The sequence below is a fragment of the Artemia franciscana genome, chromosome 9 (genome assembly GCF_032884065.1).
Source record: "Artemia franciscana chromosome 9, ASM3288406v1, whole genome shotgun sequence".
NCBI lineage: Eukaryota > Metazoa > Arthropoda > Branchiopoda > Anostraca > Artemiidae > Artemia > Artemia franciscana.
In genome coordinates this window covers 19,102,605-19,123,524 of record NC_088871.1, presented here as the reverse complement: position 1 = coordinate 19,123,524, position 20,920 = coordinate 19,102,605, and the positions used below count along the sequence as shown (strand labels likewise).

Here is a 20,920-nt window from a genome sequence, read left to right as displayed (position 1 = left end):
TCCTCTTGAGCTTTAAGTGGCAGATGATCAATCTCACTTTAGCCAATCCAAAACGGCTTTTGAATTCAAACTATTTATTGTAAATCAATATTTAATATAAAATATGTCCGGAACTGTTTTTCTAGCTCTTTTAAGTGATCTACAATAGTTTTTGCAATAAAAGTTTTACGATAAATTTTCTCAATTACAAAATTCTCGACACTGGAAAAGACTTCGAACGAATTTTTTTCGTCCTACTTTTCCAAATGCTGATCAATAATCAAACTTTCAATTTTATCGTTTGAAGTAAATACATCGCAATTTTTTCCTTGAAGAGACAAGTTAAGATCGTTTAAGTTCGCAAACATCTCTGACAAATAACACAGCTTGGATAGCCACAAGTCATCATTTAAAAAAAAAGGGGCAAATTCACATTTTTGTTCAGTTAAAAATATTTCGATCTCGTCCTTTAATAACAAAAATCTTTTTAAACTTTGACCTCTTGACTGCCATCTTACTTCTGTATTTAATAACAAAGTTGTGTAGCTGGAATCCGTATCCTTACAGAGATTTGAAAATAAGCGACTGTTAAGGGCATGGCTCTTAATAAAACGTGTGATCTTAACAGCATCCTGAAGCACATCGTTCAATTCTGATGCTATCAATCAATTAAGAAGCGCCCAAAGAATTTTTACATGCCGGGACTTTAAGGTCCCGTCGGTCGCGAAAGGGTTAACCTGACTAATTCGGAATAACATGCATTTCGTTCACAATACTACAATGACTAAATGAAAATAACACGAAATGTTTATATAGTTTCTTCGAAATAACACTTAGAAATTTTCTTGATAATATTTATCAGGATTATTTCGGTTTTAAGAGATTGACAAAATAAATCTACATTTCTTATAAATTTCTATAACATCTTCTGATTCATACTAAATTTATACAAGATATTATAATGATTGGAATAGAATGCTGGTATAAACAGTCTTTCCGAACCAGAATATTTTATGATATATTTATCTACGATGATTGTTATATTTCTTTATAACAATAATTTTACAAGTAAAAAAAATATTTTTTGTTAAATTGTATTTTTATCACTCCCCCCCCCATAATTTTGCTATGTGACCCCAAATGGGGTCGCGACTCATAGTTTAAGAAGCCCTGGTCTAGACAATAAAAAGCGACCAGACAAATCCAAGCAACTAAGGCAAAAGGCTCTGAAAAATATATAAAGGAATGATAAACGAAAATAAAGATCAAAGAGGCGTGTGGTTCAAACATTAGCGAAATTGAATATCAGAATAAGTCAAAAAAGAAATTGAAGTAAAAACAAATAAGCAGTTAAAAAATAAATGTCATCGGTGACCACAACAACTCAAAAACGAAACTGAAGAGCAAATAAAATATGCGGTCACAAGACATATGACAATGAGGATCAGAACCAATCAAAATGTAAATGAAAAACAGATAAATGTGTGGCTAGAAGGTATACAACCTTGAGAACAAATAAACATGCAGTTAGAAGATATTCAGCAGCGAGAATTACAAGCAACAACAGGAATCAGAACTTGTCAAAGATGAAATTAAAGAACAAAGAATTATAGGGGTAGCAGACACGCTAGATTAAGTATCAAGAGTGTCAAGAATGACAGTGAAGAACAAAGAACTATGCTGTTAAAAAAAGAACGAGAATTAGAACGAGTCAAAAAGGAAAGCGCAGAAGAAAAAGATACTTGTGTGCATAACGATACCCACTCGAGAACAAACTGGTTTTATATTGTCTGTATTAAGAAATAATTAGCTGACGCTTGGAAAACAAGTGACGGGAAACATAATACGTTGAACTTGTATAACTTTGACTATATAATTGCATACTGGGGGGGGGGGAGTAGTTGGAGACCACCACCACCACCACCCCCTAATAATTTATTTATAACCCACAAAATACATAAAACTGTGGAGTAAACACACAAAACAAGAAAAAAACATAGCAACATAAATAACATGACAGCATAACATAATACAACATAAATAAATTACCTCAATTCAAAAAATGGCCAAAGAGGTATATGTGCAAATATATAACCCAAATTTGTTTTTAAAGTATTTTATTCTCATCATTTTTTGGTAGATTTTATTAGGATTTAACTGGCTTCACTTCTTATCGTCGATACAAAAAAAAAAAAAAAAAAAAAAAACCTACAAAAATGCCTTAAACTACGAAAGTTTTATTTACGAGTCATTGTAAATAATGTGTATTCGTTGAGGAGTTCTTCATTATCCCACAGAAATATAGCCAAAAAAGATGATTTATTTGGGGGCTGCTGCCTGCTTAGTCAAACTGCATTTCTGCATCAATAATTTCCAAATGAATTGTTTGGCCTGTTATAGGACATGATTTTTTCTCTAAAGACCTTCACAGACAAATACGGAAAAGGAACTCATGTTTTGTTTTAGCTTCATCAAACAGTTAGCAGTAACGAACTAGTAAGTAGCGACCCACCTCAATAGTAGCCAAAACTCTAAAAAACGGAACTTTGATACCAATAGCTACATCAAAAGAATCGCATTTTAATGCTGATTTTAAATATATAAGTTTCATCAAGTTTAGTCTTTACCCATTAAAAGTTACGAGCCTGTGAAAAATTACCGTATTTTAGAAAATAGGGGGAGACACCCTCTAAAAGTCACAGAATCTTAACGAAAATCACACCATCAGAATCAGCTTATCGTATCAGAGATCCTATTGTAGAAGTTTCAAGCTCCTATCTACAAAATTGTGGAATCTGTATTTTTTTGCCAGAAGGCAGATCATGGACGCGTTTTATATATATATATATATATATATATATATATATATATATATATATATATATATATATATATATATATATATATATATATATATATATATATATATATATATATATATATATATATATATATATATATATATTTCAGGGGTGATCGTATCGAACCAGTGATCCTAGAATGTTGCGACAGGGCTCATTCTAACAGAAATGAAAAGTTCTAGTGTTTTTTTTTTTATTTAACCAAAAAATTGGAGGGCACCTATGCCCCCTCCCATGCTAATTATTTTCCCAAAGTAACCGAATTGAAATTCTGAGATAGCCGTTTTATTTAACATAGTTGAAAACCTCATAACTATGTCTTTGGAGACTACTTACTCCCCCAAAGTCCCCGTGGGAGGGGCCACAAGTTACATACTTTGACCAGTGCTAACACATAGTAATGGTTATTGGGAAGTGTACCGACGTTTTCAGGGGGAATTTTTGGTTGGGGGTGGTGAGAGGGGTTGAGAAAAAGGAGATATGTTAGGGGAACCGTCCATGGAGGAATTTGTCATGAGGGAAGACAATTTCCATGAACGAAGCGCAGGATTTTCTAGCTTTATTTAAAAAAAAAAAACAATGAAAAATAAATATGGAAAAGTTTTTACAACTGAAAGGAGCAGTATTAAAACTTAAACGAACAGAAATTATCACGCAAATGGTGGGTACTCTTTCTCGTAATACCTCGCTCTTTACGCTAAAGTAAATCTAGTAATTTCAACTATTTATTCAACGGCCTTTGTGATTCAGGGGTTACTCTTAAGGAATTGGGACAAAATTTAAGCTTTTTCAATCTGTAAGCCTATATGAGGGGGTGAACCCCCTCAAGTACGTAATAAAACATACAAACACAGAAGATCGTCACGTAACCTAACTTGTAAGTTACGTATATCTTTTACTAATAAAAACGTTTGTAAAAAATTAAAAGTTCAAGTTGCCTTTTAAGTAACCAACATATTTGAGGGCAACTAGTCCCACTCCCTTGCTCCTTTTTCTCTCAAAATCATTCGATTAAAACTATGAGAAAGCCATTTAGCCAAAAAATTAATATGCAAATTTCGTTTTAATTATTCATCCACAGAGAGCCAAAACCAAAACATGCATTAATTCAAAAACGTCCAAAAATTAAATTAAAAAAAAACAGATTTTTTTAACTGAAAGTAAGGAGTGACATTAAAACTTAAAGCGAACAGAAATTATTTCGTATTTGAAAGGGGCTGCTCCCTCCTCTACGGCCCACCCTTTACGCTAAAGTTTTTTACTGTTTTAAAAAGTAGAGTTGAGAGAAAGAGTCAAACTTTAGCGTAAAGAGCGGGGCGTTGAGGAAGCAGCAGTCCCTTTCATATATCAAGCACTTTCTTTTTGTTTTAAGTTTTAATGTCGCTCCTTACTTTGACATAAAAAAACTTGCTTTTTATTTAATTCAATGTAAGCAATTACCGAAAATAGTCGTAATGTTTTCAGTTTCAAAATAGGTGGATAAATTTATTACGAAATGAATTTAGCGGCACACGCATCACAAACCCCTGAAGGTGATTTTGAACCATATTCAATATGGCCAAATGTACTGTTTGGACCCCAATTGAGATGTTAAAGAACACCTTTTACATGCTTTAAATTATAAGATCAGTCGTAACCCAACAGTTTGTGACAAACAAACAGCTATGCTAAAGGTTGCATGAAAATGAAATATATATATATATATATATATATATATATATATATATATATATATATATATATATATATATATATATATATATATATATATATATATATATGCTTTCTGTCTTAAGAATAAAAAAAAATGAAAGATCGACAAGAGCCCTAAAGGTTGGAGACAGCTTGTGGATAACCCCAGATAACCCCATAAGATCATTAATTTCGTATCTTTCTGAATAGATTTTAATTTGATATAGAGATCCTGTCTAATTTAATTTTTCTGCGAGATCCTGTGCAAGCACGACTATATGCAGCATCATTAATTCATCTCCAATTCTTCCACTAGACTTTCCTCTTTTATTTTACCTTATATGTAACTGATGTCAACATTTCACACACGGTTCTTGATCTTCCCCAAAGGTAATCCTTGAGGGGTTTTTGAAGTCATTAATACTAATATGAGACGAACGTTGCTGGGCGTTAGATGAAATAGTAAAAAATGTTTTGCTTTCAGCAAAGTGGCTATGAGGCACCAATCTGAGGAGGAGGAGGTGGTTATAGCCAATTTTTTGTGGTGCTTCCTATTATTCTAAACTTGAATTCATTGTTTCTTGGACTTTTCTTCATTTTAGGCTTCTTTTGGTCATTCATTCATAGTATTTTATGATCGTTCTAAGCATGCTTAAACAGAAAAAAAAAGGTATTGTTTCAAGCGAAAACAAATAACAATGTTGAAACTTAAAACGAACTGATGAAAGTATTCTATGTAAGGGGCTACCGCCCCCTCAACTCTCCAATATTTATAAAAAAAACTTTCTATGAAAACTATCTATGAATCCAGCAGCAGGGTAAATTTGACAAGTCAATCACAAGATTGATTCGGAGCTTACTTTCGGCTGAAGACGATATTTTGAGGATTTAGATTTTCGAAATGAGGCCCCTCTTATATTCTCCTCCTCTCCTCCAGTCGGACCTGTGTTTACAAATGTATATTGACATCTAGAGAGCTCCAAACATGTTAGCCAATTTAGTGTTTTTACATATTACTCCGAAATTAGACCTAATAATAAACCAGAACGAGTCAAGGATAAAGCTAACATGCTTAAATGATACAACGGGAGTCCAATACAAATCTACAATAAGATTTAGCATCCAATCTTTATTATTAGTATTAGTTTATTGATACTTTACTACTATCAATCTTTCCAATATCTATTGTCTTGATTGGAATAAGTCCTGAATTCTTATATTCAAAATAATGTCGAAGATCATCATCCAAGTAGGTGAAAAAAAGACCCTGGTCATTAATTTAGTCCTTCTAAATGTCTTACCATGCAGGAGAAGACAAGGAGAAGGAAAAATAGTTACGAAGTGTTTAGGTCTAGATGGGCTCTCCACAAATATTCTGAAAGAACTTGCTTGTGTAATCCATGTCCTGTTGCTTCATATTTTAAACGCATCTATATCATCAGGGATCTTTCAAGAAGTATGGAAGTATGCACGAGTTATTCCAATTCATAAGAAAGGTAATCAGACAGATGTAGGCAACTATCGCTCAATATCTATTCTTTTTTCCAATATATAAGGTTCTAGATAAAATTATTCAAAAAACAGATAAAATTATTCAAACTAGATAAAATTATTATTAAATAAAAGGAATTTATTTACTAAAAATCAGTTTGGATTCTGATCGGGCCATTCCAATAAACAAGCTATTGCTGCGCTAATCTTTGAGATTAATGATTCACCAAATGATGCTAATCATGTGTCTGCTCTGTTTTATTATATAAAAAAGGCATTTGATAGGCTAAACCATGTAATCTTGACGGAGAAAATTAATAATACAGGAATTAGAGGTAAAGGCCAAGATTTAATAAAATCTTATCTGCCTGGTCGAAAAATCCAGGTAGAAATAAATGGGCCTCTGTCCAGCCATATCGTTATTGATGATATTGGAATCCCCCAGGGATCAATATTGGGCCCATTACTATTTTTTATTTATATAATTGACCTTCCAAGGTGTTTACACCAAGATAATAGCTTAGCAGTAATTTTTGCAGATGATGCGGCTGTGACAATAAAACAGTAATTACCTAGCTCCGTATTTTTCTAAAACTGAATTCAGGATTTTCGGGTAGTCACAGCCGGCAGTAAATAAAATTGCCATAGATGAGTTAATTATAAATCAAAGTAAGATAGAAAGCATAAATTCATTTCGTTACCTTGGGGTTATTCTCGACGAGCTTTTATCTTTCCGTAAGCATTCTGATTGTCTTCATAGATTGAAACATATTTTTCCATCCTTAAAATTTTATACCATTCTCTAATTGAATCATACCTTAATTGTTACCCTGTAGTTTATTTCAACACATCTATGGTCCATTTGCAACTTCTACAGATAATTCAAAATATGGCAATTTAAATTCTGGGTACTTTTGTTCATCGTCCTGCGAGGCTTACAGATCTGTCAGAAACCCAAACTTTATACATTCTTCTCAATATACTTAATCACAAACAACTGAAGTACGAGTGTAAAGTAATGTGGTTTTATGATTTCCAATCATCAACACATAATTTCCCGGATTAGGGTATAATTGAGAATCCCACTTCTTCTGCCCACAACGTCGTCCGCTTCAAAAAGTATGGTCTTCCGCCAGTCAAATCAGAAGGAGCTAGATTCTCAATCAGATACCAGATTCCTCACATTGTGAATAAACTTAATTTAGTAAAAATGTCCTAAAATTTCACGAGCCGATTTTCTTTGAAAAAACATATTTCAAAAATAGTTCTTTGCCTGGATGTTGGGATTGATGAATAATATATTTTAGGATGTAATTTGTTGTGATGTTCTCATGCTTGGGTTGCCTCATCTGTTATCTCGTACCTTATATGTTTTTTTTCTAACGAGAAGTTTTGTTTTTTCTATGCATTTGTACTGTCCCGGCCTTACGAGATCTGCTCTCTGTTGGGGCATAATATTTCTTTTTTAAGTTGAATTTAATAAAATTCTCTCTCTCTCTCTCTCTATCTCTCTCTCCTCTCTCTCTCTCTCTCTCTCTCTCTCTCTCTCTCTCTCTCTCTCTCTCTCTCTCTCTCTCTCTCTCTCTCTCTCTCTCTCTCTCTCTCTCTCTCTCTCTCTCTCTCTCTCTCTCTCTCTCTCTCTCTCTCTCTATATCTGTCTCTCTCTAGTGTAATTCATTTTGAAATATTTCGAAACTCTGGAATCTTTTTGAGGATAAAGATTAAAATCATAATCTTCATTGACTTAGTGACGCTTCATTTTGAATTACCACTATACTAGATGAAAGTTGCATATCTTTTGCAAGGAAGAAAAAATCTTGTGTTTCTGACTTCCCCAGATCAACTCCCTGTGTCAACATAAGTTTGAGACATATGTCACACGCAACTGCCAAATCACTGCCTTTTAAAGGGAGAGCAGTCTCACCAAAAATCACTGCCCTCTAAAGGGAGAAGGAGTAGAGGTAAGTACTTCAAAATATTTTCTACAGATATACTTTTGTCTGTAGACCTATCCATGAAAGTTTCATTTTCCTAACCTTACCCCTTTCTAAGACAGCGAAAAGAAGCTAACCTAGAATTTCACTTCTGATCCCTACTGTTTACAGATTAAAGGTAAGATTTGTTTCCAGAGTCTTAAGCCAAGCATATCACAGGTCACTTGCTTCTATTCCACAATTGATGCATAGCCTTACCAATGCTCCCTTATGTCGGCAGTTTACACCAGTCAAAGCCATTGCTCAAAATAAATACTAGGCTACATAAATAAAATTCTAGGGTTCAACTTTCTGAAATTTTGGCAATTATAACAACATATACCACTGTTGCTACATAAATTTCTTTAAAAACTGAGCATACGCAATCTCTGAGAATTTTCCAGCCTTTTGTTTGAAAAAATCAAACTTTTATAGAAAATCTCTACTTTACCCCAGATTTCCCTGAAAATCCTCACTTTGCCCCAGATTTCCTTTTGTCCCTAGATTCAAACTAAGTGTCCCTAAACTAAGTAGTTTCTTCCTAAAATAGGGTAATCTCCTTAGAAGTGAGAACCCTGGTCTTTGTTACGAACTATTATATTCAGGTATATAAAAAATGAAAAAAGAAGGGAAGGTTGCTTCCCTTCCCTCCCCTCCACAAGAAAGTGATTGTCTGATCGTAAAAATACAACAAAAATGAATATTTTGATATGAATTTTTTGTAGCCCCCTCCCCCTTGAAAAAATATCCTCCATACGACTCTGTACGTACGAACAGAGTGCCAATTACTTATCCCAGTCGTATTTTTTCCAGTTGAACATTATTTGAATTTCAAACATAAAATTTGCGATCCCAATCAGAAAAAAAAATAAATTGAAGCAAAAAATTTTAAATTAAAAGCGTGGGACAGTAGTTTTAACGTCTGTAAGATAGGTCTGGCGAAAAAATACAGATAGCACGAATAAGCAATAACTAGGAACAAATAAGATGTATTGCAAGATTCTCAAATAAATTTTTCACCATCTCAATTGTCCACTTCTGTAGTACACGCGTGACGTTACAATAAAAGGAAAAACCGAAGATGTATATACTTTCAGATATCACGTACACTAGATGACACGTTCCGAGTGTGACAGAAAGTGTGTCATGTTTGGTGGAAACTGTGCCAAGTGCGGTGAAAATTTGTGCCACATGTGGTGTTCTGAGATATACACCATATGGTGGAAATTTGGCAATCCTTTGGCTAAGGGTCTTATTTGGAGGCGGCGGAGAAGAATGAAGAATGGATGTACCTCTCATGGAATTTCTCTAATGGTCCCAAATAAAAGTTTAAGTTTTATCTACATTTTAAGAATAATTTACAAGTCGCAGGACTAATTTTTGTTCTTCGGAAAAAATTATTTTTTACCTGCATTTCTAAGACCCATTTGTGGGCTGGGTAATGACGAATGTGTTGCAACTTGTAGCCTTGGCGTCTTCGGGCCCAAGGGTGCTTGACTTGAAGGTGGAACTTTCATGTTGCCTAAGTTCGACATTGCTATAAATGCAGGGCCAAGGGAAGGTGTTGGCAAAATGGTAAGCCAAAAACTTTAATAAAACTTGTCTCTTCTCATGATACACAGGGACTTCCAATATGTAAGGATTTAGACGAATCATAAGTCTCTGAACTGAGAGGATCCTAGAGCAGCAAAAGATACTTGTTATCCGAAACGGCCGCAGCGGTTGTACTATCAGAATGCAAAGAACGAGGACAATAAGACGGATTGGACTTTTCAAAGGTTAACCTTCAACGAGTTGGGATGTATTCAGACTGAATCTCCATCGTTACGCGCTCTAGAAAACCGTCGTATATGATGCACGGCCGAAATGGGGAACACAAACAGTCTGAAACGGTGATGAAAATCACGATTAACTGGCAATTCTTTTGGTGAGCCTGATGACACGTGAGTAATTATTTAAGAATTAACGCCGCTTCTTGACTACTAAGGTCCTTGCGTCGGCCCTGTGGTGCATTCCTGCAGCGTGATTCGATCTCTGGGTCCCATATTACCAAGCTAAGGTCAAATCCCCTGCGCCACCACAGGACGCACGTGAGTAATTAAGATAATTATGATATTTTTGAGGGGGTACGAAGTTTTTTGTTTGTTTGTTGGGGCTCCCCAATGGACTAGCGTCTCGGGAAACACCCTTAAGGGGTGTTTCAGCTTGATTCGCCCAGGCCCCACTACTTTCAGCTTTTTACTTCAAGACTGGTTTGATAATCATCCTAACATGTCAGCACCATAGTTTCTCCATTAAAGTGGATGGTTTAATTATTTTTATTTTTCGTGTGTTGGTAAAACTGTGTAATGTTTAAAATATTTTTGAATATGATATTTTGTGACATCTAAAGAAGTTTTGTTTATTTCGAATAAACTTAGCTAGGGTTCTTAAACTGGTGTTTTGAAACAAAAACATCTAGATTAAATCATTAGCGCAAACAGCAGAAGGAAAAAGTAGTGTTGAGTGAAAATCACTAGAAAATGCTTAACTTTTAAAACTAAAGGAAGATAGCCTTTTCTGGAGTAGTTTTCCTGATTAAACGGTGTTTTTTATTCAGTTAAACAATTTTAGTTTCGATGAGACTTTCCATCTTCCCAATATGATATTCTTAAATTTAGGTTGGAATAAATACCGCAATGGATGCTCATCAAGATTATTTTGAGATTTCTTTGGGGAATGAACAAAAAGACTCTTTAAGTAGATTGTATTACAAGACACGTGTTCGCTTTTCCCTATAAACACTAGAAATTCCATAATGGATCTAGCTAAGTATCAGATACTATTTAAACAAGCTCCGTTTCATTTTGTTTTCAAGCAGGATTTCTTATACATATATTTGATCTTTTATGAATAAATATTGCGGAAAAACGAAAATATTACGGATGGATTGTTATAAACTGGTCTGTATGTATATACAGACCGGGACACAGGGAATATAAATGACGACCGGGACACTCAAAGAGAAATTACAGACTGGGACACCGGGACACAAATGACTACTGGGACGTGTGTGTCGACTATCCTCATGTTTGTGTGTCGACTGACGTCATGTTTGTGTGTCGACTGACATCATGTTTGTCGACTGACGTCATTATAAGGATTGAGCTGTATGTCGTCATGATGTTGTTTGTCTACTGACGAAATTACAGACTGAGACACAAATGACGACTAGGACTCAGTGACCAGGGACACTGAAAGAGATATTACAGACTGGGACACCGGGACACAAATAACGACCGGGACACAGGGAATATAAATGACGACTGGGACACAGGGACACAACTACAACGGGGACGCCGGGGGCACAGGGGGGATATATAAATGACGAGGGGGACACAGGGAATATTTGATTAGCAATCACCTTCAACAAAGCTCAAGGGCAATCATTAGAATAATGAGGTATGGATCTGAATACCGATGGTTTTTCCCATGGACAATTATGTGTTGCATGTTCAAGAGTCGGTAAACCTGACAATCGATTTATATGTACAGACAATGGGACAGCGAAGAATGTTGTATATTCGCAAGTCTTTCGACTGACGTCATTATAAGGATTGAGCTGTATGTCGTCATTAAGTTGTTTGCCGACTGACAAAATTACAGACTGGGACACAAATGACGACCGGGACACGGGGAATATAAATGACAACCGGGACACAGGGAATATAAATGACGACAGGAACACAGGGACACAACTACAACGGGGACGCTGGGGGGGGGCACAGGGGGGATGTATAAATGACGATTGGGACACAGGGAATGTTTGATTAGACATCACCATCAACAAAGCTCAAGGGCAATCATTAGAATAATGAGGTATAGATCTGAATACGGATTGTTTTTCCAATGGACAATTATATGTTGCATGTTCAAGAGTCGGTAAACCTGACAATTTATTTATATGTACAGACAATGGGACAGCGAAGAATGTTGTATATTCGCAAGTCTTACGTAGTTAAAAACATACATATTTATCTATCTGTATTCACAGGTGGGACACAGGGACACAACTACAATGGCGTGTAACTAATATGGCGCGCAGCGACTTACGCCCGCAGGGGGGCTTGGGGGAGGGGGTGGGGGGTGCAAAGCATCCCCACCAACTAGGTGTTAGTGTCCTAACTAACAGATAGTATATATATATATATATCTATCTATTTTCACAGGTGGGACACAGGGACACAACTACAATGGCGCGTAACTAATATGGCGCGTAACGACTTACGCGCACAGTGGGGCCTGGGGGTGGCGTGAAGCGCCACCCCAACAGCTAGTTACATATAAATCAGTGTTATTGTGACATACGGCCCTACAAATCCCCCTGCAAAATGGAAAGTCTTTGAAATTTGCTCATTTTGCAATAGTGAAAGAAAACATTCTTTCTTACACTTTACATTAAATACCATAAAAACTAGCTTTTTTAAAGTCAACAAGCTTCAGTGACCTTAGTACACTTCATAAGAAAAAAAAAACCTCCTATCAAGATGAAGACTAAAGTCATGACTTAGAGCAAAAAAAAATAACTAATAGAAAACACTTCTTAATTCAATAAGAGAAAAGTGTCTCATCAGATTGAAAAATATCAGTCGTGTAAAGGCGTGGTACCCTTTAACTTTTGTTAATTCTATAAAAGGATAGCGTCTCATCAGATTGAAAAATACCAGTCGTATAGAGGCGTGTTACCCTTTAACTTTTGTTAATTCTATAAAAGGATAGCGTCTTATCAGATTGAAAAATATCATTCGTATAGAGGTGTGGTACCCTTTTTAAGAAAGGTAAAAAAACACGAGTTTTGGTAGATTGTCGAGAGTTGTTCTTAAGAAAACTTAGATGCAATTTATATTGTCTCCTGATTTTATGTTTTGGACATTGAATTGCCGTATCAGACAAATTGTATGTAAGTAATGAAATAGAACTATTGTTTATTAAACGTCTTTGTTTATGAATGCTTATGAAAAGACCTGTGGTCTTTAGGATCGCTCTCAACGGAATCTATACGATAAAGTGAGACCCATCCACCCCTAAGATGATTCTGTCACCGAGAATATTGGGCATTATTAACAGTTTTCCTCTATCCTAGTCCATCGCTTCTTTAACTCCCATGACGTCATCTTAAGTTTTGTCAAGTATTGAGGTCTTTGACAGAATACTTTAAAAAGTATTTTCTTTTTATTTTCTATTATTTATTTTGAAAGATGCATTTTTATTTAGTCTTAATAATTGACCATGCATCACATTAGTCGTAGTTCTGAGCCAAACATATGTTGTTTTTTTTTCATCTATAGCCTTGCTTAAGCTGACAGGTCAGTAAATAGATGGAGGAAGAATGCAGAAAGAGGGAACCAACTGTAAAAATGGTCTTTACGTTTTTGGAAATCATTAAACCCTTCTGCAGTATACTACCTGAAATCACCAAACCCGAGAGAAGGGTTCGTATCAGGGAAAGGCTTATCTGGACAGCATGTGCCCTTATCATATTCTTGGTTTGCTGCCAAATACCACTTTTTGGTATCATGTCTTCAGATTCAGCAGATCCTTTCTATTGGATTCGTTCTATCCTGGTATCAAACAGAGGAACTTTGATGGAACTTGGAGTTTCACCAATTGTGACCTCTGGACTAATTATGCAATTGCTATCTGGAGCTAAAATGATCGCAGTTGGAGATACCCCGAGAGATAGAAAACTCTTCAACGGAGCACATAAACTATTTGGGATGATTTTTACTGTTGGCCAAGCAATTGTATATGCGATGACTGGCATGTATGGTGATCCAAGTGATATTGGCTTAGGAGTTGGTATTTTGATCGTCGTACAATTGTTCATTGCCGGTTTGATTGTACTTCTTTTGGACGATGTTCTTCAGAAAGGCTATGGACTAGGATCAGGGATTTCTCTTTTCATTGCAGCAAATGTCTGTGAAACAATTATCTGGAAATCACTCAGCCTCATTACAGTCGACGTTGGAAGAGGTAAAGAATATGAAGGTGCAGTCACTGCTTTGTTCCATTTGCTAGGCACCAGACAAGACAAAGTCTTAGCATTGTATGAAGCTTTCTATAGGCAAAATTTACCCAACCTCTTGAACTTGATGGCAACTGTCCTCGTATTCGCCATTGTTATTTACTTTCAAGGTTTCCGTGTCAATTTTCCAATTATGTCAGCTCGCAACAGGGGTCAGTATAGCTGCTTTCCCATTAAACTGTTGTACACATCGAATACTCCTATTATTTTTCAGTCTGCACTAGTATCAAATCTTTACTTCTTGTCCCAGATGTTTTCTTCTAGATTTGCTGGTAATTTTCTTGTGAACCTACTTGGTGCATGGTCTGACGTTACGGGTGGAGGACCTGCTCGTGCTCGTCCCATTGGGGGCTTGTGTTACTATTTGTCGTCCCCTGAAAGCCTTGGAAGCATAGCTGATGATCCAATTCATGCCTTAATCTACATTATTTTTATGCTAGGATCCTGTGCTTATTTATCTAAAGCTTGGATCAACATTTCTGGATCATCTGCTAAAGATGTTGCTAGGCAGCTTAGAGAGCAGCAAATGGTTATGAGAGGTCATAGAGAGACGTCGATGATTCATGAATTGAACAGATATATCCCAACGGCTGCTACATTTGGTGGCCTTTGCATTGGTGCTTTATCAGTTTTGGCTGATATGCTTGGTGCCTTTGGTTCAGGCACTGGTATTCTGTTGGCTTCCACAACTATATATGAATACTATGAGATTATTAAGAGGGAACAGTCTGAGCCTTGAGGAATGAATGAAATGTTCTTTTAAAAATTGACCTTACAAGACCAGTGTTTTCCAGTGGGAATGATTTCTTGATTATATTTGAGACCACAGTGTCTTGTCTATCTCCCCGTGGAGAATTTATTTGAGAGTGAAAGTGTTGCTATTTATTTTTAATTAATGAACTCTTCTCTGTTGTATGAGTAATACGCTGATTGCGAATAACAGCTATGCGCCATTCATTTTAGTTCAGTTGATACCCGTATCTGCCTTGTAAAGCTCTGTAAATAAATGCTTGTTAAATGAACATAACAAAAAGGCGAGGAGGATATTGTGAAAAGGAAAAAATTATATGAAGGATATAAATAGTCACTCAGTATAAAGTTATATCAAGGGTATAATCAGAGAAATGGCGAAAAGTGAGGAAAGTACCTAATATCGAATTTTTGGAATAGTGAATGAATTGATGTAAATAGTGACTTTGCCGATTATATGGACCAGCTCAAGCAATATTTTATTGGAAATTATATCACTAGAGAAGAAAAAAGAGAGCCGTTCTATTAACTTCGTGTGGTGCGCAGACATGCGCATTGACAAAAAATCTTCTGGCACCTGAAAAGCCGTCGGAAAAAAGTTTTACTGAAATTGTCTGGACAGTGAAATAACATTTGTGCCTGAAAAAACTTGTGAATGTGGAAAGCTACAAGTTTCATCCAAGGTCACAAAGGTGGGGTGAGTCAGTGAATACTTACCTGGCGGAACTGAAACACTGCGATTTTGGCGAGTTTTTGAGCCAAGCATTGTAAGACCGTTTTTTGTGTGGCCTTGCATCACGTGGCATGCAAAAAAGACTTTTGACTTAAGATGATCTTACCTTAAGTAGAGGAATTGAGACCACATCGAGTATGGAGGCTGCAGAATTCAAAGCAGTTAATATCAAGGATGGAGTTGTCTCGAAAATTAACAAATTCACCAAAGCAAACGCAATTCCTGCGAACGCTATATGTTACCGGTGCCAAATGGGACCTCACAAACCCCGTAACTGTTATTTCAGGAACACGGAATGCCACAAATGTCAGAAAAAGGGCATATTGCAGCAGCATGTCTATCCAAGCCTGACAGTGTATCCAGAAAATAAAACGTAAGTGCAAAGTTCGCCATGTAGTGGAAACTGAAAAATCTGAAGAGGAGAAAACAGATTCGGTAAGTGCTCTTGATCTAAAGCAGCCTACGAACGAGTATAACTGGACTATTATCTCTATACGTGGTGAGTCACCAGAAATTAATGTCGCAATCACAATAGGACAGTCTAAGCTTGATTTTGAGCAGGATACAGGCGCTGCCGTGTCGTTAATCTCAGAACAGATTTACCGTAATTGTCTAAGTAGTGTGAAACTGAAAAGATGCGATCGGAAGCTGATTGCATATACTGGCCACGACATCCTTATTCTCGGGGAAGCTAATGTTAAAGTGACGTACAAATCACAAAGTAAGACTTTTCCTTTAATTGTTGCTGCTGGAAATGGACCATCGTTGTCTGGAAGAAATTGGCTGCAGGAAATCAAACTATATTGGAATATGATTAAGGCGGTGAAAAAAATTCCCGATATCAAAACCCAGATTATGAACAAATTCAGCGAGCTATTTTTCAAAAATTTGGGAAAAGTGAAGGGTTTTACCGTTACAAGCAATTGCTTTTTGGTATTTCTGAAAATGGTACTATTTTTCAAGAGACTCTGGACAAAATTTTGTCTGGTTTGCCAAAAGCTCACATAGTAGAAGACGTATTGATTACCGTAAAAAATTATTCTGGGTATTTAGAGCATTTACGTTCTGTTCTTGATAAGTTGCGCGATTTTGGCATTCGTTTGAATCCGGACAAATACAATTTTTGCTTATAAAGTACAATGTCTCGGTTTCGTGTTGTCGACCAAGGGTATTGAACCAAATCTGTGGAAAGTTAATGCAGTTATTAATATGCCTAGGCCTAGAAACAGGAATGAATTATTTTCATTTTTGGTTATGGTGAATTATTACCGGAAATTTATACCTGAAATGGCAACTTTATGCTATCCGATGAATGAGTTGTTGAAATCTGATGTTGTGTGGTGGTGTTCAGAAAAATGCGAGTGTGCTTTTCAAAAGTTGAAAGAGAGTTTAACACGTTAAAAAAATTTCATTATTATTTGTTTGGACGGAAATTTGTTTTGTACACAGATAATAAGTATATAAGTATGCATTGTTGCAAGTTGTATGTTTGTTTTTTGTATATTTTTTGTAAAAAGAGGGTTTGTACATGACGTCATTATAAGTGTAAAAGGCTTTGTATATGACGCCATTATAAGTTGACGTCATTATAAGTATATAGGGCTTTGTATTTGACGTCATTATAAGTACATAAGGCTTGCGATTCAAAGAGAATATTTAGTATAAATCCTACAATGGCAGAAGAAACAGCCGAGGAATCAAATCGTGCGAGTAATTTTAATGGCAGAAGAAAAAGCCAAGGAATCAAATCCTGCCGAGGATTCAAACGGGCTTGCAGCTGAAAGAGATAATGCCAAACAAGAGCAACGCAAAAACAGGCTTACGGCTCAAAGAAAAATTACTGAAACAAATAGTGCGGAGGAATCACAAGAACAACGTAAAAACAGGCTTGCGGCTAATAGTGAAAGTAACAAAAGAAAGTTTGCCGAGGAATCACAAGATCAACGTGAAAACAGGCTTGCAGCTCAAAGAGATAATGCCAAAAGAAATTGTGCCGAGGAATCATAAGAGCAACGTGAGAACAGGCAGACAATAGGACAGCGAAGAATGTTGTGTATTCGCAAGTTTTACGTAGTTGATTTATAGTGTATATGTATACTATCTATCTTTTATCAATATCTATATATATATATAAATAAGTTGTTTGTGTGGCTGTCGACTGACGTTATGATTGTGTGTCGGCTGATGTCATGTTTGTCAACTGACGTCATTGTTAGGATTGAGCTGTATATCGTCATGAAGTTGTTTGTCGTCTGATGTCATATTTGTCGACTGAAGAAATTACAGACCGGGACACCGAGACACAGGGAATATAAATGACGACCGGGACGCTCAAAGAGAAATTACAGACTGGGACACCGGGACAAACATAACGACCGGGAAATATAAATGACGACCGGGACGCTCAAAGATAAATTAAAGACCGGGACACCGGGACACAAATGACGACCGGGACACCGGGACACAGGGAATATAAATGATGACCGGGACGCTCAAAGAGAAATTACAGACTGGGACACTGGGACACAATTGACGACTGGGATACTGGGAATATAAATGACGACCGGGACACAGGGACACAACAACATCGGGGATGCCGGGGGAACAGGGGGATATATAAATGACGACGGGGAAACAGGGAATGTTGGATTAGCAAGCGACATCAACAAAGTTTCAAGGGCAATCATTAGAATAATGAGGTATAGATCTGAATACGGATTGTTTTTCCCATTGACAATTTTATGTTGCATGTTCAAGAGTCGGTGAACCTGACAATATATTTATATGCACAGACAATGGGACATCGAAGAATGTTGTATATTCGCAAGTTTTAAGTAGTTAAAAACATATATATATCTATCTATATTCACAGGTGGGACACAGGGACACAACTACAATGGTGCGTAACTAATATGGCGCGTAACGACTTACGCGCGCGGGGGGCTTGGGGGGGGGCGCGAAGTGCCCCCACCAACTAGGTGTTGGGGTGGCGTGAAGCGCCATCCCAACAGCTAGTATATATATATATATATATATATATATATATATATATATATATATATATATATATATATATATATATATATATATATATATATATATATATATATATATATATATATATATATATATATATATATATATATATATATATATATATATATATATATATATATATATATATATATATATATATATATATATATATATATATATATATATATATATATATATATATATATATATATATATATATATATATATATATATATATATATATATATATATATATATATATATATATATATATATATATATATATATATATATATATATATATATATATATATATATATATATATACTAGCTGTTGGGGTGGCGCTTCGCGCCACCCCAACACCTAGTTGGTGGGGGCGCTTCGCGCCCCCCCCCAAGCCCCCCCGCGCGCGTAAGTCGTTACGCGCCATAATAGTTACGCGCCATTGTAGTTGTGTCCCTATGTCCCACCTGTGAATATAGATATATATATATATATATGGTTTTAACTACGTAAAACTTGCGAATATACAACATTCTTTGCTGTCCCATTGTCTTTGCATATAAATAGATTGTCAGGTTATCCCCCTGTTTCCCCCGGTGTCCCCGTTGTAGTTGTGTCCCTGTGTCCCGGTCGTCATTTATATTCCCTGTGTCCCGGGTCCCGGTCATCATTTGTATCCCGGTGTCCCGGTCTGTATATACATTCGTTTTTTAGTTTTGTTTTTCTCCTTTATTTTTTTCCTTTTTTTTTCTTTTTTAGCTTATTTAGATTTTTAGATTTTTTAGTTTTTTTTATTAGTTTTTAGTTTTTATTTCTTTTTAGTTTTTTTGTCCCGGTCGTCATTTATATCCCCCTGTTTCCCCCGGTGTCCCCGTTGTAGTTGTGTCCCTGTGTCCCGGTCGTTATTTATGTTCCCTGTGTCCCGGTCGTCATTTGTATCCCGGTGTACCGGTCTGTATATACATTCGTTTTTTAGTTTTGTTTTTCTCCTTTATTTTTTTCCTTTTTTTTTCTTTTTTAGTTTATTTAGATTTTTAGATTTTTTAGTTTTTTTATTAGTTTTTAGTTTTTTTTTCTTTTTAGTTTTTTTGTAGTTTTTACCTTCTTTTTAGTTTTGTTAATTTTTTTTTTTACTTGTGTCCTGGTCGTCATTTATACTCCCTGTGTCCCGGTGCTTTGTTGATTGCTAATCGAACATTCCTTTTGTCCTGGTCGCTTTCTCTTTGAGTGTCGTCATTTATTTTTTTCTTTTTTAGTTCTTTTAGTTTTTACCTTTTTTAGTTTTTTTTTAGTTTTTAGTTTTTTTAGTTTTTTACCTTTTTTTAGTTTTTTTAGTTTTTTAGCTTTTTTAACATTCCTTTTGTCCTGGTCGCTTTCTCTTTGAGTGTCGTCATTTATTAGTTTTTTCCTTTTTTTTTTAGTTTTTTATTGGTTTTTACCTTTATTTTAGCTTATTTTTCAGTTTTTTCCTTTTTTTAGTTTTTTTTTATTTTTTATTTTTTTTAGTTTTTTACCTTTTTTTAGTTTTTTTAGTTTTTTTAGTTTTTTAGCTTTTTTACTTTTTTTATTAGTTTTTAGTTTTTTTTGTAGTTTTTGCCTTTTTTTAGTTTTTTCAGTTTTTTTTTAGTTTTTTATTGGTGTTTACCTTTATAGTTTTTTTAGTTTTTTAGCTTTTTTATTTTTTTTATTAGTTTTTAGTTTTTTTTGTAGTTTTTGCCTTTTTTTAGTTTTTTCAGTTTTGACGTCACCTAATCCAGTTTTTTCAGGTGACGTCACCTGACACATCCATCCATCCATCCACAGACAACTTATTTTTATATATATAGATATATATTTACTAGCTGTTGGGGTGGCGCTTCGCGCCACCCCAACACCTAGTTGGTGGGGCGCTTCGCGCCCCCCCAAGCCCCCCCGCGCGCGTAAGTCGTTACGCGCCATATTAGTTACGCGCCATTGTAGTTGTGTCCCTGTGTCCCACCTGTGAATATAGATAGATTTATATATGTGTTTCAAACTACGTAAAAATTGCGAATATACAACATTCTTGGCTTTCCCATTGTCTGTCCATATACAAAGCCGTATGTACTAATAATGACGTCATATGCAAACTCTCTTTTTACAAACAAACAAACATGCATACACACAACTCGTTTTTATATAGATAGATAGATAGATAGATACAATACAAATTAACTACGTAAAACTTGTGAATATACAACAGTCTTCGCTGTCCCATTGTCTGTGCGTATAAATAGATTGTCAGGTTTACCGACCCTCAAAGATGCAACATACAATTGTACATTGGTAAAGCAATCTGTATTAAGATCTATACCGCAT

General features: G+C 35.6%; 1 protein-coding gene across 1 annotated transcript; it reads left to right on the top strand.

Moving 5' to 3' along the window:
• Positions 1-13,392: 13,392 nt before the first annotated feature.
• Positions 13,393-14,933, top strand: LOC136031105 (protein transport protein Sec61 subunit alpha-like 1). The gene has a single exon (XM_065710410.1). It carries the CDS (start codon positions 13,393-13,395, stop codon positions 14,797-14,799), a length of 1,407 nt encoding a protein of 468 aa, XP_065566482.1. The 3' UTR covers positions 14,800-14,933.
• Positions 14,934-20,920: the final 5,987 nt, after the last annotated feature.